The 18,455-nt window shown below is 43.9% G+C and overlaps 1 protein-coding gene and 1 long non-coding RNA gene across 4 annotated transcripts in view; one reads left to right on the plus strand and one right to left on the minus strand.

The window, feature by feature from the left end:
• Positions 1 to 12,203, plus strand: part of KIF26B (kinesin family member 26B) — a 440,836-nt gene extending 428,633 nt beyond the window's left edge. The window contains exons 13-15 of one of the 3 annotated variants that reach the window (XM_075924899.2): positions 1,159 to 1,361; positions 2,314 to 2,464; positions 4,604 to 12,203. In XM_075924899.2, the coding sequence (XP_075781014.1) occupies positions 1,159 to 1,361; positions 2,314 to 2,464; positions 4,604 to 4,752 (503 nt within the window). In that variant the 3' untranslated portion in view covers positions 4,753 to 12,203. Of the gene's footprint in view, positions 1 to 1,158; positions 1,362 to 2,313; positions 2,469 to 4,603 lie in introns of those variants that run through there. The other 2 variants (XR_012902838.2, XM_075924900.2) reach the window with 2 other exon arrangements.
• Positions 1 to 18,455, minus strand: part of LOC106732825 (uncharacterized) — a 54,870-nt gene that overhangs the window by 24,274 nt on the left and 12,141 nt on the right. The window lies entirely within an intron of this gene.

An 18,455-nucleotide genomic window follows, 5' to 3' on the forward strand; every position in this document is an offset into this window, starting at 1 on the left:
GGCTGCTTCTCTCCCCCTCCCCCCAACCTCTCCTGGAAGAACACTGCAGTAGCTGTGAGCTAGAAAATAAACCAACCATGTTCTCTCCCCCTCCCCCATCTGTCTTTCTTAATGCATTAAGCCAGGAAGAAAAATATAACTGTTTTTTTTCTCTGCCTACATAAGTCTCTTTCTCTCTATATTTCTCTCTCTCTCTGTTTCCCATTACCCTATACACACCACTTTTGTGCTTTCTTTGCCATTATGCTAGCACCATAGTTATAGTAATTAGTAGTACAGTAGGCGCATTTCACACAGCATCAGCTTTATCTACACTGGCCTTGTTTCTAAAACTCTTCAACCGTTGCACTGACCGCATGCGCCACAGGGCTATTAACGGAGAGCGTATACGAGGAACTGCTGGTATTTTAAACACTGTGCTCTCTAGCCAGGCAGCATCGATGAGTACTGTTCATTCCTATCACTGCTGCAGCCGCAATGGTGCGAGTGCCCCCAGTGAACGAGTTTTGGGGGAAATACTAGCATAGAAACCACGGTAGTGAGGACAGCTGCTGCAGGCATAGTTCTAGGCTTGCTTCCTTAACCACTGCACACAGCCATGTTTTACCCCCCAAGGGGGAGATTTTTTTAAAGGCACAGGTGATAGTTGGGCACCTACCTCCCATTGACTTTTCATGGGCACTGGCACAAAGGACTGGGGCAGCCATTTGACATTGTCCCCAAAAGTGATTTAGATGCCTACTATCGGGGGGACAGGCTGTAGCATGGGTTAGCGAGAATGATCCCTCCCCTGCAAAAATCAATCCACACTTGTCAAGGGACCCCCAGGTAAAACCAGAGTGGAACATGTTAGGCCAGTTTCACCAACAAACTCTGCCCTTGCTGCAAGTTTTCTATTGTCAGCAAACAAATGCACATGCGCAAAGCATGCACAAAGGTGTTTGCAAACCGGCGCCGCCTCCTGTTCAAGGTCTTTGTGACTTGGTGCTCTATGTTAAGAGATAAGCAAGCCCAAACGGTCATGTCTTTGACATCTCTTTTACCGCTTGCTATTTAAGATGGTTGACTGTGTTACATATGTGAAGAGGTCCCTTTGGCAGAAGGAGCAGAAATGAGAGGAATTTCCTAGGCTAACTTGACAATTCACGCACTCTTTAGGTTCTCAGAGACGAAGACTCATCCCAGCTTTGTCACTTGATACAACCTCCCCAGTAAGGAAACCTGCCAACAGCCCAGGGGTCCGTTGGGTAGATGGCCCACTGCGAAGTGCTCAGAGGGGGATGGGTGAACCCTTTGAGATCAAAGTCTATGAAATAGATGATGTGGAGAGACTCCAGCGGCGACGAGGAGGGGACAGCAAGGTGAGTGCACCCGAAAGGGCTGATTTCCATTTCGAGCCTAAAGGCTTGATTGTAAAGATGATGAGCAACATCTGGGATACGCCTAGCATCTCACAGCATCAGGTTCCAAATCAACAACACTTTAAGCTCATAGATAAGCAGCTGCACACCAAACCGGCATCAGAAACTTCCATATCACATGCTCAATTAACCTCATCTTGATTTACCTCTGTGCCCTGCCACCATCTCTGCTTGGGGGAGTGGGTGATTGTGCTTTTGCTCATTGTGATTTTGTAGCTCTTGGGGGGCCAGAATTTGCTCTTACCCAACATCATCCTGAACTTGTCCCTCCCATTTTTCAAAAAGCAGCTGGAAACTCCCTGATCCAAATCATCAGCTAGTGCAAACTGATGAAGCACCTTTGAAGTCGATAGAACTACACGCACATCAACCTTTTTCCCCCTGATCATCTCTCTTGACCTTTGTCTACAATCCTTCCCATCCTTTTTTATTCATATCACATTATTTGGCTTTTCTTGGTTTGTTTTTGTGTTCTTTCTTAATTATTTAGATTGTACATTATTTTAAATTGCTGTTCAGCACCCTACATATCTCACCACTTCAAAAATACAAGCATTAATGATAAGTTATTAGCATTGGTCAAAAATGCCGATGTGTTCACACAACTCTCTCCTATTTTGTTGAACATTTTTTAAATTTGATTTTTATCAGCTCTTTACTATAGAATTTCACTACTGTGTCTATTACGTAGCACGTGGATATGTATGGTGCTTTAATACAGCTGGAGATGGGTTTCCTCTTCTGAGGAGCTTAATTGTTTGGGCAAATCCTTGTGTCCTTATTGTGTGGTTTGTGATTATTATTGACTAGAAAAATGACTAACTCCAGCATGGATTTCCCGTCCCCCCTTTTCACCTCTTCTTTCCCATCTTTTTTTTCCCCTGATTGGCAGGAGCTGATATGCTTCAATGCCAAGCTGAAAATCCTGGAGCATCGCCAGCAGAGGATTGCTGAGGTCAGAGCCAAGTACGAGTGGTTAATGAGGGAACTGGAGGTGACCAAACAGTACCTGATGCTGGATCCTAATAAATGGCTCAGTGAATGTAAGGACTTCGTTTTATCTCCTGTATTCATAAATGCCCTTGGTTTATTGCATTGAGGGGAAGCAGAAAGACTGACTGATGCTGAGGCTGTTATGTGAGCGAGTATGTTTGTAAATTAAATTGAACTGACATGACCTGGGGGCCAGAGTTAGAGTGACTGTATTTCTAGAACCATTCCTGCATAATTCCTATTAAATGTTGACAGTAGAGCTGAACAATCTTATTCGCCCAGGAGCTGAATATGGGACTGGTACAGCATTGTAGTGGTGAATATTGCGATTGACAGATTAACGCTCATGTGTCTCAGTTCACAGCGCCAAAAAATGAGTTTTAAATTATTTTTAAAATTTTTTGGACATATGGCCTCAGACATTTCTGATTGTAGAAAAAGTGTATGTAATAATTTGCCTCCTGACTCTAATGGAAATGCACCCAGAGTTAATTTGGTTCATTGTTTATAATCAGAAATGGGTGAAGTTCATAGGAATTCACCATCCTACCTTCTATCCAAGGACATAAATAAATAAAAATAAAATCCCAGAACAAAAAGATATGAACGAACTGCAATGAACACACAAAAATCCACACTTCCAAGCTGATAAGCGACAACCAGGTTTGCTCTACATTGAAAATTTATACCAGCAGAGCTGGTGGGTGTGTGAAAAAACAGCCCTCCTAGTGACATAGCGATGCCAGCAAACCCTCCCCCCGTGTAGACATGGCAGTGCTGACAGAAAAGGGGTTCTGGAAAAGCCTCTGACATCAGTGGGGGAGATGGTATTCCTACACTAGCAGAAAAATTCCTTGTGTTGGCATATGCTGCATCTATACTAGGGAGCTAGGCTGCCAAAGATACCCCCAATATAGTGTGGACATAGCTTCAGACACATGGGGAATCTCTGCCAGTGTGTGACTATTGCTAGATAGTTTAAAAAGTTGAATCCAGATGGGTTAGTTGCTACTTGTAATCGTCACAAGCCAATGGGACTTCCATTGCAACAGTTGCTTTTGAAAAGTTCTAATTTTCCCTTTGATAGACGGAGCTGGTCGCATTACTACAGAATCTGCGTTTGGACAGAGGGAGTCTTGTGACCTTTGCAGAAATGAGCAAGGGCATATGGACAGTTTTAAAGGTGCCCACTGGAAGTTTGCACAGATCAACATTTACTCATTCATTTACACCATTGCTTCTATTTCCCATTTGAGACACAAGGCAATCTGCAAGCAATGCACAGACTCCAGGCTTTAGGAGTGATGTTCAGGTTGATGCAGGAGCCAGATTCTCTTAGATCTATTTACACCACATCACTGGTGCATAAGGAACTCCAAGTTCTCTTAACTTGTCAACATTTTATGTCTCGTAAACACATATGTTGTTAGTCCCCATCCTACTTTAATCTATGCTGTCCAACACGTTCGACTTACTTACCCCTGGGGAAAACAGGTGTAAGTAGGCCTCGGGGATTCAAAGCATACAGGAGTGTAAGACCCCAAATTCAGCAAAGCACATACTTAAGTCTAAATCCATTCTTGTTCAGAAAAGCAGTTGTGAAAGTCATTGGGACTTGATCACATGCTGAATGAGAACAGATTAGAAGTATGTGCTTAGAGTATTTGTGTAAACACGTTGCTGAAGCAGGGCCTAGGTAAAGGGGATCTAAATCAATTTACATGGGTCTAAATTCCTCTGTCTTACACATCACTTCTGAATTTGGTCCCAATGGATCTCCATATGGGACCAAAAGATAATATGTAAAGTAAAACAGACACTTTCATGCCTCATATCAGTCAATGGAAAGTACTTATAGTGAACACTGTGCTTGATTAGAGGATCTGGTGGTTGTTTTCTGGGGGAGAGCATATGGCCCTATGAAAATGACAATGACAGGCATCAGTGATACTGCAGTAGATGGGACAGCATGACACTGGATGAAGGAATTGCTGTCAGTATTTCATATGCTAATGTGCTATTTTAGTGCTCGTTGAATATGAAGTGCAGCTTCAAGTGAAAATGCAAGCCTAGAGTTGATGATGTATACGATAGGTGTGGGCTCAAAGGTTTGAGTCAGGCCCGTATGTGCCTGTAATATGTGCGGCATTTTGTCCGCTGTCCCCATTTGTTTATTTCCTCTCTCTCAGTTGACCTGGAGCAGGTATTCGAGTTGGATTCCCTGGAGTATTTGGAGGCCCTGGAGTGTGTGACAGAGCGTCTGGAAAACCGTGTCAACTTCTGCAAGGCCCACCTCATGATGATCACCTGCTTTGACATCACTTCTAGACGTCGATAAAGGACCAACCTCAAGAAAATTTCAAACTACCGCCCCCTTCCTGCTCCTTTTGAATAGCACCCCAAAGACAACAGAATGAGGATGAAGGTTGGTGTCAAGTTTTGACTGTGTGAGAGAAAAGAGATTTTCTTTATAACACCGAAGACTAGTAGAAAAAAAATTAGATGAACGCAACAACGCTGAGACGTAAGGATGTCAATTTCCTTAGCCTGAAAGAGCACTTTTAAGGACATGTTTGTAAATAAGAACTGCTGACAGAAGTGACTTCTTCCCCTGTGTTAGCTGAGGGAGGAAAGGGGTGGTTATAGGATGGACTACATTTGAGAGCTTCATAAAAAATTATTACACAAAAGACTATTTAAGTGCCTTGCAAATCTTTATTATCCAAACATTTATGTTCATACTTCCTTGTGTACATATGGTGCTAGTCAAGAAAAGTAAAAAGAAACAAAATCAAACATTTTTGAAATGTATTTACAGCTTTTCTCTTGGTGTTTTCTCCTATTTCAGACTTGCTGTTTCTAAGTAACTTGTGTTTGTAGAGATATTTCCTAATCAGTACAGCATATGAATAAATGTTAACTGTCTTTTATTGTTACCGGGTAAGGCCACTCAAAGAGAACATTACCTCTCCCAGCTGGTTCTAAATCTGTTGCTGGCAGAGAGTGTGGTTAGTTTGGACCCTCTTGCTCTTAGTTTACCGGTTAAAGACACTGTTCCTGTCAATAGAGTTATATGGTACCATGGAAGAGGAGAAAGAACACTATTACAAAGCAATTAGTACAATGTGTTTCATTGGATGTAATGCTGCCATTTGTTCTCCCTTTACATGTACTCTTTATCCTTGTACTGGTGATGCCCAAGTTATAGGTGAAGAGACATTTTATCTCAACCTCCTATTTTCAGGGTGCTTTCTGAAAAATTACTTTTTAAAATGAAAGTTTCTCATGCTTATCAGTCCAAAACGGAATGATTTTTTTTTGGGGGGGAGGAGGAATAGCTAGTGACATTTAATTGGATTGCTTTTTGAGTTATTGCGCTTTTAACACATTTTTCATCTGCTCTTTTTGTGCATGGATCATTCCACAGTAATAGCTATAAGTTGAGGAACACATACTCTGAGAGTACACAACACTTTGGGCAGGAAAAGTATGTCGTTGTCTATACCACATGGGCCAAATGCACATCAGGTATCCAACTGTGCCTGTGAGCAAACATAATGGCTGCGTCTAGACTGGCAAGTGTTTCCGCAAAAGCAGGTGCTTTTGCGGAAACACTTGCCAACTGTCTACACTGGCCACTTGAATTTGCGCAAGAACACTGACGATGTAATGTAAGATTGACAGTGTTCTTGTGCAAATACTATGCTGCTCCGGCTTGGGAAAAAGCCCTCTTGCGCAAATGCTTTTGCGCAAGAGGGCCAGTGTAGACAGCTAAAAACTGTTTTGCGCAAAAAAGCCCCGATGGCGATCGGGGGTTTCTTGAGCAAAACCGCGTCTAGATTGGCACGGACGCTTTTCCGCAAAAGCGTCCGTACCAATCTAGATGCTCTTTTCCGCAAATGCTTTTAACGGAAAAACTTTTCCGTTAAAAGCATTTGCGGAAAATCATGCCAGTCTAGACGTAGCCATAGAGATAACTGCATGTGGGAAGAAATGCTGTTGTATTTATTTCAATGCATATGAGCACTTGCATTTTTTATTTTATAGCACATTGAATTATTTGGCACATTGTCTTTTTTGTTTATTAAACTACACACACAAATAGAGAGATTCTACTCTGTTACAGCTAGGCAACCCTGTTGTAGTCAGTGGTGTTATATGGGAGCAAATAATGGCCGACTATTCCAATATGCCCCTCTTCAGAAACGCAGTCACATTCTAATAGTTATATAACATTATTAGTGTATTTCTGATGGGCCTCCTCCTCTCCCCATTAATGTCCAAGGTGATGTTCTCATTGACTTATCAGCTCAATCAGCAATGTTGGTTTGGATGCTGATTCTGCAGTGAACTCCAGCAAAGGGACCTTTGCACAGAGCCTCAGTGAAGGGGCTTCTCATGAGCACGAGGACCCACCTACTTAGAGCTCTAGGTTGAACGTTCCTTGTAAATCAGGATGTCTCTTACTTGGTGGACTTGATGCTGCCTGGACACACACTATGTATGTAGAACACCAAGTCCTTTGTATGCAATGAATCAGATGAACTGATGGCACTAGGCAAAGGCTTAATATATAAAATGCTACACATGCACGTGAAACAATTAATGTGGAGTCCATAAACTGGAGATTCCTAAAGTGTGCACATATGAAACACCCCAGCTATTGTACTGTTTAACTGCAGCTTTAAGCATCTGTGTAAACTTTGTTCAACAGACAAAGAGCAGGGAGCTGCTGGGAGGCATAATTATTCCTCAGTTGAAAACAAGCTGAGTAATGTTGGCATGTTGTGTGTGTACACAATAATATTAAGAAACTACAGGCAGATTACCAGTGGAAAGCAGTATTTTCAAAGCAAGCAAATACTGGAGGCAAACAAAGTGATTAGGCTGGCAAATAGTAAACACAGAAAACATGTTAATACCTGACTTGGTGAGTAGATTGTACTGTACTTCTGGCTCCCATATTGTCTCATTTTGCAGATCACTTACAAAGATTTTATTAAGTTTCTGTAAATCATTTTTCATCACTTGGATGCACAGAATGTGAGAGTACAGTACCTACCTGTTGACTGCAAGAAATAGGCTCAGTGATCATAAAAGTTATGGTCTTGAATACTGAGACCGCATGTTTAGTGGCGTTACAGATGTAGATTCCAAGATATTACAGAGAAGTCTCCCATTTATCTAACATGTTTGTAGTACTGCTATAGTAGTGTAGGATACGAGTGTGAGAAGGGCAATGCACCAAGGTCTGTCAGGGAAAGACATGAGCTTTCGGGTGTTCCCAGCTCTGAAGAAGGGCTCTGTGGAGCTTGAAGATATCTCTAGGAGTCCTTTCAAATGATACATTATACTGTATACTGGCTTAACTTTGTTAGTAACAATGGACCAAATACATCCTTCATGCAGCCCCAATGAAGTTACATCAAGGATGAATTTGACCTACTGTAGTATTTATTTGCTGCATGTAATCACAGTGCTTACAAATATTTTACTTATGGTACAAAGAGTTAGTTAATAAGGACTAACAAATCCACCACAGATCAGTATTACGTACTACAGTCATTTCTTTGTAGCATATATGGGCCTACTTCATGATCTACTACTGTACTTTTGAGACGTACAATGGTTTAATGCATAAATGGAATGAAAATCTGCCAGAATTTTACCACCAATGCTGCCAAATTTCTGCTCAGGTAAAAATAGCAAATTGGGACTTGACTTGCCTCTAATTTTACGTCAGCTACTCTTGTAAGACACAAAATGGATCATTCAGAAATATTTATTTCCTGATTACTGAAAGACCATGTTTTATAAATGGCCCAAAAATTCTACAAGTCACAGCAAGGAAAGCCCACACTTTTTAGCAACTAGCAACATAAATGCTACTCTAATATTGATTTTAAAAGACAAGAGGAAATACCTTCCTTATCCAAGTGCAACTTGACAGAATACTATGGTCTGCATACTGGAACATTTTTTCAAATTAATGGAGTGACAGGAAGTGAGAAGCACTTCCTGGATATGTGCATTCACTGGACGTTTCAAGTGTAGCAAAGTTGGCTGTAATTAGGTTTCAAAGAGAACATTCTGTCGGCATGAATGGGAGGTGGTCAGGTTTCTAAATGAAGACTGAAAGACATATCAAGGTACTGCTTTGCATTGCTATGGCTGTCCCAGGGCCTGGAAGGACATTTTGGGTTTAATTCTGAACTCACACACAGATACCTTCACTGCCTCCTTATTTATGGTAGATCTGACTGGGGCTTTTCTTTCTTAAAAATGAATTCAAATCAAAGCCAGATCTGAAAACCCTGGATTCTGGAGAAGTTTGGACCTCATCTGGTCCTATAGTCTATAACAAATTAAAAACTGAAATCCCAATAGGAGACCACTTTGTAGAAGGCTGGAGTGGTCACTTCTGACACTGGGGAGCATAGCAAAGGTTATAGAAAAAACAGTAATTTTGAATAATTCATTCACCTATAAGCAAGCAACAGGATTTCTTGGAGAAATAACTACACAAAAAGTGATACTGGCCCTATCCTTTCCTAAAGCAACATTGCATAGTTATAATGGTCCTGAATCACTCTTACTTACTCAGGTATGACAGAGAAACAACCTCATTAAAATCACCAGAGTGACAGCTGGGTAAAAATTGGTTAAGGGGAATTAGTCTCATTGTTTTGCCCACTGCCTTACTGTACTGCCAGTTGTAGACAAGGATAGGATTCTTCTTTTCTATCCTTGTGTGACACAGCCTGACCCTGCAAGAACTCTATGGCAGAGAACAACTCTGTAAATCTTGCCTGTAATCTCTGAATCCTCTGTACATCATTCCTCTAACTTTCAACTAGAAAAAGGTTGGAGGATTAAGAAGTACAATTGCAATACCATTTTCCTATGGCCATGCTGCATAGGAGGTAAATATAAGGCTCATAAGGGTCTTTCTTTCCAGCTCACAGCATGGGAATTATAGTGGTGCCACTAGGAAGTCATGCATGTCAAGCATTTACAGTACAAGAGACTAGCCAGTGTCTTTCTTTAATATGCATTCCCTAACATGGTTCACTCAAAAATAGCACCTATAACTCTAAACTTCCAATTTTGCTTTTGTTTCTGGGTTAAAAGCAACAATATAATACATGCTCATGCAGGTAGACTGAAACAAAGACATGATGTGATGGAACATGGTAGAATAAGTGTTTTTGCCACTTGTGACCAACCTGGCGCTAAGATGTACATTACGCAGTTCACCATAGGAATATGCCATTCACCCACAAGACTCTTTTTATACAAAAGTTAGATATCAAACTTTTTAATTGGTCCTGGTTTTTTTCCCCACCTATTCTTCAACCCATAAAGCTAGGTTGTGCTAATTCCCATGTAGTGACAGAAATTTTAAAGCCTACAAAAATGATCCAAAATAGCTTTTCTATGTATTGGGATATCATGGATTTAAGGTGAGATATCTTACAACCACCAATGTTAAAAGCACTAGACTATATAGCAATTTCAAACTTGAAATCTTTGCTCTCCAATAAGATAAAGCTTGTCTGTGTAGCCCTCGTGGCTTGTAAAATAGTAACCTTAAGCCTCTGACTTGAAGCAGATTGACTGAGACTTTTAAATCAGCAGTTTAGCACCGTGGTGCTCAACCTTTCCAGACCATTGTATCCCTTTCAGGTGTCTGATTTGTTTTCCACACACCCCAAGTTACACCTCACTTAAACATTGTGTGCTCACACAATCAGACATAAAACTACAAAAATGTCCCGATGCATTATTACTACAAAATTGCTTACTTTTTCATATATACCATATTATAAAATAAATCAATTAGAATATAAATATCGTACTTAAATTTCAGTATATAAAGCAGTATAAACAAGTCATTGCCTGAATGACATTTAAATTTGTACTGACTTCGCTAGTGTGTTTTATTTAGCCTGTTGAAAATAGGCAAATACCTGGATTAGTTCATGTACTCACTGGAAGACTTCTGCATACCCCAGAGGATAGCTACTCCTGGCTGAGAACCAATGGTTTAGCAGATCTGTGTTTGGAGGACTGGTTGAGGCTGCTAAGAGGTTTGGGTTGCTGGAAGAAATTCTCCTTATGATGATGGATTGGTGGGGAGGGTGCTGGTGATGAGGTCAAATGTATCAGGTTTATCCCAGGATTGCAAAATCAAGCAATTTGTTCCATTGGTATCATAAGCATTGCATATTTTCCAATGTAAAATATTTATGCATGGAGACATGATTTCATACATCAGCTGATGGATGACTGATCTTATTTCTTATCAAGCTCGATCCATGTCTCTCCCCTTAAATAAAGGTACAAATGTAGGGCAAAAATTCTACTGCTACTAAAATCTCCAGGGGGTTTGTCATAGACTGCAATACAAGCAGTCCTTTACATACTTTTACTATTTGTTTTGTAGCTAGTTAAAAGACCTATATGGTAGCACTCAACCAGAGCTGGCTGATGTTCTGTATTCAGGGATTAAAACAGGTTTCCAAGCATCCACAGCAAACACAGCTATGAATGATTTGTCAACTCATAGTAATCCCTGTTTGTTCCATTGATGTTGCACTCCCCATGGGGTTAGCCGAGCACCTGAACAGCCACATGCACCCTAGAAAATAATAAACAATTTTATTTTATTGACACCGTCTAGTGTTCTCTCTCCCTTCTCCAGGAAAAAAAAAAGTTTTGCTTTAATAAACCATCATAGCAAAGCCGCCTTTTCTGATCTAGCTCCCATGGAAGTCAACAGATATTCCACTGATTTCACTGACAGCTCAGGCCTCTTGGTGTGGACATCCAGCTGATCATTTAAGGTAGCAGGTGATTTTTAGGAAGCAGGAGTGTTTGGGTGATTCTGTTTTCCCTCAGAAAGGAAGTATTCAAAAGCAAGCCATTAGCTATGGGTGACAGTCTTTGAAACTAACTTCAAAACACTCCCAGAACAAACATTCTTTGAGTGGCCCTACTCAGCTATTGAGCATACTTTATAATAATGGTAATAAAATGGTGCTTGAGGCAGTTTCAGCTATACCTATATTACATATACTCTATACATGGATGTATTCACTCTATAGAGCGTGTGTGTGCGGGTGGGTAATTACATATAACACACACACATATACTATGTATACATAGATATTAACTTTTCTAAATTTGAGTTCCTTCCCTTCTGATAGCTGAAGCTGCTGGTAACTAACATCCACATATTCTATGTATGAAGGATATAATTTATTTGTAAACTCAGGATGTTCTTGTTTTATAGAGTTGCTTGTATTTTATAATTTATTTACACATCATGGTTGGAAATGCTTATCTAAGTGCTATGCATTGAAGTGTCCATTTGCTGAATCCATTTCATTCTGTCTGTGGCTATGTTCTCTCTCATAGTGACAGTGTTATAAAACTGGGTTGTGGAGTGGACACGCTGATGTATCCTGAAATTATGCTGGGTCTGAGAATGGAAATGTCCTCAAGAAGATGGATCAGTAGCAGACATATATTTTATCAGCTAAATTTTATTAGAATGGAAAGACGAAACAGACAGCATGAGGACAAATTAAGAATCCAGAAAGTCATAGCCATTTTGCAAGTTGATCGTATATGAATACATTGAGCCTTTTGCCATTAAAAATGTAAAGTTTACTGTTTTGCTGGCTAAAATCTCTTGCCTTTTGTGGTACATGAGGTGTGAAAAAATTGTCAAAATATGATGGTTGAAAAAAATCAAAATATAGTGGCATTAAATGTTTACTTTTATCTTCTTGGTACTTGTGCTTCCCAGCCCAGGAAATCTTGCTTGGAATGAAAGGCGTCTTTATGGAGTGAGGGGAATGTTTGTTTTTTAACCCACAGGATATTGTGATGTTATGGTCTGAGAGAGAGAGAGGAAATAAAACACCTCTCTCAACTAGTTCTACCAGCGAGGCACTCTCTAAGAAACAGATCCCTCAAGTCTGGCGCTGGAGGAACTGAACAAAAAGAAAAATAACTACGGCACCATGAACAGCAGCAGAAGGAAAGTACAATCATGGGGCCTAAATCCATAACCTCTACTCACCTGAGTAGCTCCCTCCAACTCAGTTGGCCATGCAGGTAAGACTCCTCATGTAACTAGGTGGCTATGGAATCAGGAGCCAAGGAGAATCCAGAAGAAAAAAAACATAGCTTCATAGTTATGCTCCTTTTTTTCCCCCCTCTATTGGTCATGTCCGTTTTCCTTAGGCCAAAGAGCAGATAGATACCTTCTTTCCTGTATGGGTAAAAGTGTGGGTTTAGCATTCAAAACCCTCCCTCCTCTGAGCGATGGAGGTGCCAGGTACAGCTAAATGTTCAATGCTGACAACTAAACATTCTCCAAAGTAACCTTTGATAAACTAGGTACCTTTCCTTCAATGTCTTCTAGGGAATGTCTGTCACAGCCAGGGGGAATGTGATTTAGTTTTCTGGGGCAGGTTTTGAAGCGCAGCCAACAGGGTATTATCTAATCCATGTGTGGTCCTGCACATAGAAAATAAGTTGGGTTTTTTTCCTCTTTAAAGAAAGGAAACAGTCTGAGACCTGCTTAGAAACATATATGCAGCGCTTTTATGAGCAGTATGAATAGTCTGTCCTTAAGGCAGAATATTTTTTCATTTATATTTTAAATTATTTTGCAAACACTTTCCTCTTTAAAAGCCTTTTCTGTCCTCTAGGCCTGACCTGTTTTGTGGGTAAAACCATTGCATACAGATTGGAGATGGGGCTGGGGGCTAGTTTTCTGAATAATTGTGAGGGGTTGCAGACACATAGCACAACCACGTATGCAAATCAATAAGCTACCGGTGGCCACACAGAAGCTAGATTTCAAAGATGCAGGAGATGGATTGACAGAGAGGAGAAAACGTTTCTACGCCTACCTTTACTTTTCGGGTGGGACAGCCCAGGTATATGACTCGCCAATAATATGACCGCTGCCATTGCCCTGGGCAGGTAATTTCAATATTGATGCTTCTCCACCATTATGGCAAATGATGTCGTAGCATGGGTCTCTTAGGCTGTATTCTGGGAACTGTGTTGCTCATCTAGATAGATATTTGGGGGGTGGTGAGAAGGAGATTTAGGCTGAAAGCAGGTCCCACAATTAAGAGAATTATTTAATGATTTGCTTGTTCTCAAGTATCAATCACCTTAAGGCTAGACTGACTCTTAAGGGCAAGACTGCTGGGAACAGTGGGTGGGAGAAGGGAAGGTCTCTACTCTGGGTAGGTGAACAATCTTATCACTGAGCTAGAGGGCGCAAGGGGTCACGCCACCACCTCATTTTATTTTTGTGAGCGAGGGCTGACTAGGTTTAAGTGTCCAACTCTAGGGGAAAGTTCGTGGCTGTCAAGCCCAAGTGGCAAGAGGCATCTTTTGTTAGAAGAGTGGGGCTCAGGTGGCATGGCCCACTGCCTCGCTCAGGTGATGCCTATGCAGACAGAGGGGCTGCCAGACTGAATTTCAGTTAATGGTGTTGCAACACCTTTCAAATGTGGCCCAAACACTTCGTTGTCCAGATGGAGGGGTGGCTGGGCAACAGACTACATGGGGTGTCTGCTCCTGGAAGGCCAAGATCGGGAGTCCACCGAGAATCTGACTGCTGGCAGCACCTGTGCATGCATGGCATGGGTTAGAAAGAACGGAGGGAGAGCCTGGGGAGTGGAGGGGAAGGAATGAGCAACCAGAACAGAATCCCTACTGCCAGGGAGCAGATTTTGCCCTCTCCCTGCCATAAAATATCTGACATGGTGCCACGGCTCCACTCAGCTATGTGGATAAGCAGCATGGGGCTCCCCACCTAGAGGAATAGGGGCAGGTCTTCTCGCCCATGGCTCTTGAGCTCAAGAAGAGCTGAAAAGGTGGGAGGGCATTGGACATGAGGAAGGAGACAGTCTATATAGAGCAGATGAACAGAAGCTAAGTTACCTCAGATCTCATAGCTCACCACAGATTCCCAAGGCTGATTGTGTACCATGGTAGAGTTCTAATTTGTTAAAGTCCTCCCACATAGTTGGCAGCATTGGAAAGCTTGGAGCCATAGGAGAAGAAGGGGTGTGGGGTGTGTGTGTCTCTCTCTATATATCTATACAATGTTCCACTGAAGGGCCTCATGACCTCCAAGAGAAAGTTCAGAGTTCCTGTCTATTTAATCCTCAGTTATTCTAGCAGCCAGCCCTTACCTGGGATCAAACCCAATCCATCGAGAAGAATGGGCTGCTGAGGAGGGTTCATGTTATCACTTCCCTTTGAAAGGCAATCACATGGGTTTAGAAACCTCACATCCAGCCATACAGCAGATTTCATGCCAACCAACTGGCAAGAGAACACACGCAGTTGTCTGTGTCTGGCGCACACCAGTGTTTTCATTGCACATCGCTTAGCTACCCTGGATCAGCCAGACGTGGGCGTGCCTGTGTTTGTGTCTGCATCTAATCCCCAAATGTGTGGCAGAAAGTCAGCAATAAGGCGGCCTCGCTCCTATGGCAGAGGACGGTAACAAAAACGTTTGCCATTAATTTCAATGGAGTTCTGCCTCCTGCCTCTCTGTTCAGCTCCCCCCACATGTAGGACAGAGGGAGCATGGAGACGGCTTTGTGCAGGTGTAAGAAATGCAGCTGCTCAGCAGTAGTTGTTCTAACCAGGGCTAGAGCAGGCCATGGTAAATTCTATGCAGGGGACCCAGACTGCCCCTTTTCCACCCACCCCACAAGCATGGTGTTATGCTACCGGGGATTCTCCTGACTACTGCTGTCCCTAGTGCCCCCTTCAGCAGTTGGTAGGGAACAACACTTTGTGTGTTGAGCCCCATCCCACAGTGCAATGGCCTGGGTCCAAGGCTGCAAAAGTCAGAGCTGTGGAGACGTAGTCCCATCCTTCAATTACATATGGGCAAGGAAACTATGGCCCAGTTTTATTAAAGCTCCTACATCAGTGCTGGGCAACTTGCAGCCAGAGGGCCTCATTCAGCCCCTCAGGGTTCTGTGTGGCCCACAAGAAATGTTGTTTACTGTTACCCACAATTCTGCTGGTTTCCAGCCACACAGGTTTTTTTTTTCCCCCACCTAGTATTGCTATAGCGCGGTGCTTCTCGAAGTGGACTGCAAAACCATGTTGAGAAAGCTGCTATCTGGCTGCGTCAGTGTATTTATTTACCAGCGCCAGGGCCACGGAGCCTCGTGGCTCCCACTGGCTCCAGTTTGCTGTTTGCAGCAAAGGGGAGGCACAGGATGCGGCAGCCCAGCCCACACCGCATCCCGCAGTTGCCCTTGGCTGCAAACAGCGATCTGGAGCCAATGGGAGCTGCTAGGCTCCGTGGCCCTGGCGCTGGTAAATAAACACACTGGCGCAGCTGGATAGCAGCTTTCTCAAAACACTGCTACAGTGACATGCACGTAAAGCAAAGGAACGTGAAATGAGGTGCGTGCTGATCGCACACAACACTGAGAGAGCCATATGCTCCCTCTGCATTCAATGTGCTGCTGTGGTTCAGTTGGCACATCCTGCAAATTCTAGGTATGCAAGCGCCATTAGCAAAACTACTTTATCCCGGCAGAGCATCTTGGTTATAACAATTTTGTGACCGGCCCGTTGAGATGAAAGAGCCTCTCGCCCGCCTAGGTTGCCCATGCTTAATGGAAGATACACAGTATTCTACAAGCTGCATCAAGGGAGCCCAGCCTTGTTACGGCAAATAATGCCACCACCATTTTTAGCCTCATTTTCACGGACAAGTGGTGTTTGAGTTCTGAATATTCTCTGCAGAGCCAGTTAAAATGCTGGAGCGTATAGTGAAATTCATGGCCATTCTGCCAGAAAGCCTCTGATCCTTGGAATTTGCAAATCTTCTAAGTTGATTGATCTCTATTGTTTCTGTTTAGAAGCCAAAAACAATGGAGACAACTAGCAGCAGCAAATCCTATTTTGTTGGTATTCAGAAATAGCTACAATTAATACCAAAGTGGCATATAGGAGATACAGAAAGGATGGTCACAGAAGCAAATGATACCTAAAATAAAATTCTAGCCCAACAAGGAAACACTCTACTCAAGGTCCAGTTATAGTTAAAAAATTAGAATGACCAAAATAGTTCTTTCCACAGTAAAAGAATAGTCCTAGCTATCTCTTACTTCTCTCAGTGAAATTTCCTAGGAAGCACTGAATTGTCTCTACCTGTGGGGCATCATGGGAAATGGCTACCTCAGAAGTAGTGCTGCAGAAAGGGATCTGGGGGTCACAGCAGATCGTACAGTAAATATGAGCAAACAGTGTAACGCGCTTGCAAAGAAAAGCAAATATTCTGGGACGTATAGTAACAGGAGTGCTAAATGAAGACATGAGAATTATTTCTTCTGCTCTATACTCTGCACTGATTAGGCCTCGGCTGGTTTACTGTGTCCAATTCTGGATGCCACATTTCAGGAAAGATGTGGACAACCTGGAGAAAGTCCAGAGAACAGCAAAATGATTAAAGCTCGAGAAAACATAACCTATGAGGGAAGACTACCGGTGTTTGTTTAATATGACAAAGAGAAGACGGGTGGGTTACACCAGCGATGGGCAAAATATGGTCCATGGGCCAAATTCGGCCTGCCAGGATCCTCCGGGTTGCTAATGGCCCACATCCCAATGGGACACACAGGCAGACTGCCTGCCGTGGACCCACATGCTACTCAAAGTTGCCAGCTGCTGAGACAAGCGCATCTGTGCACGTTTGCCCCTTGTGGGGAGGGCAGCAGGTCTCTGCGCCCTGCCCCCATTCCCCGCACCCGCTGCACAGCTCCCATTGGGGAGGGGCCTGTGGGCGTTACTTGTCTGAGCAGGGACCTGCTGCTCCCCTCTGTGAGGGGGTGTGCAGACATGCCTGCCCCTGCAGCTGGCCACTTTGAGCAGCGTGTGGGGCCAAGGCAGGCATCCTGCCTGAGCACCCCACTGGGTCACCAGTTAGGTATGTTAAAAACTGTGTAAAACTGTAACCATGTAACCACTAACAATCCTAGCAGTTACACACACTGCAGGCTCTGTAGTATAACTTCTATCCTGCAGCACTGCAGCGCAGGGTGAGAGTCGGCTTCCCAGGAGCAGGGCCAGCCGGCTCTCAGGGAGCCAGGTAACTTTTATTTATATTGAAGAGCCCTGCAGTGAAGCCAGCTCCCAGGGCCAGCAAGCCCTGCTCCCTGGGAGCCAATGTGTAACCATAATGGAAACCAACAAGCTGATTCCCCAATGCGGTGCCCGCGGGCGCCATAGCACCCGCCGGACCATTTCTGCGCGCCCACCAAGTGATTGGGGCCGGCCCCACCCCCAGGCGTGCAACACAGGGGTGGTGCCAGCCCCTGGGCGCTGCAGCAAAGCGCATGGGCTGTTCCAGCCCACGCACGCGGTGCATGGGCATCTCCGGCCCTAGGCACGCGGCACAGGAGCGGCGCCGGCCCCAGGTGTGCGGTGCATGGGCGCTGCCGGCTCCTGGGCATGCAGCACAGGAGTGGCACCAGCCCCAGGCATGCAGCGCATGGGCTGTTCCAGCCCCGGGCACAGGGCGTATGGATGGCCCCGCCCCTGGGCGTGCAGCACAGGAGCGGCGCCAGCCCCGGGAGTGCGGCACATGGGTGGCACCGGGCACGCGCGCAGCTCTGCCCCATGGCCCATATGCGGCCCCGCCCCTGGGTGCCCAGCGTGTAAGTGGCCCCACCCCCGGGCGCCCAGCAGCCCCAGAGGTTGGGGACCACTGGTTTAAACGGTTACACGTTTACCTCCCTACCACAGACCGGGAGATGCCTATGCTAAGTGCCTCCCAGATACAGCCCTGCACCTGGCACCCCAACTCCCTTCCACACCCTGCACCTCAATCCCCTGGCCAGAGCTCCTTTCAGCACCCAAACTCTGTCCCAGACCACCCCCCTCCCATTAATATTGTAGAAAAGTGCAGGCCATTACAGCACTTGGGGGTGGCTGTGGAAATGATTGTACTCCCCAGGCTACACAATAGCAGTT

Source organism: Pelodiscus sinensis, chromosome 3 (assembly GCF_052426305.1).
Source record: "Pelodiscus sinensis isolate ZL-2025 chromosome 3, ASM5242630v1, whole genome shotgun sequence".
Lineage (NCBI taxonomy): Eukaryota > Metazoa > Chordata > Testudines > Trionychidae > Pelodiscus > Pelodiscus sinensis.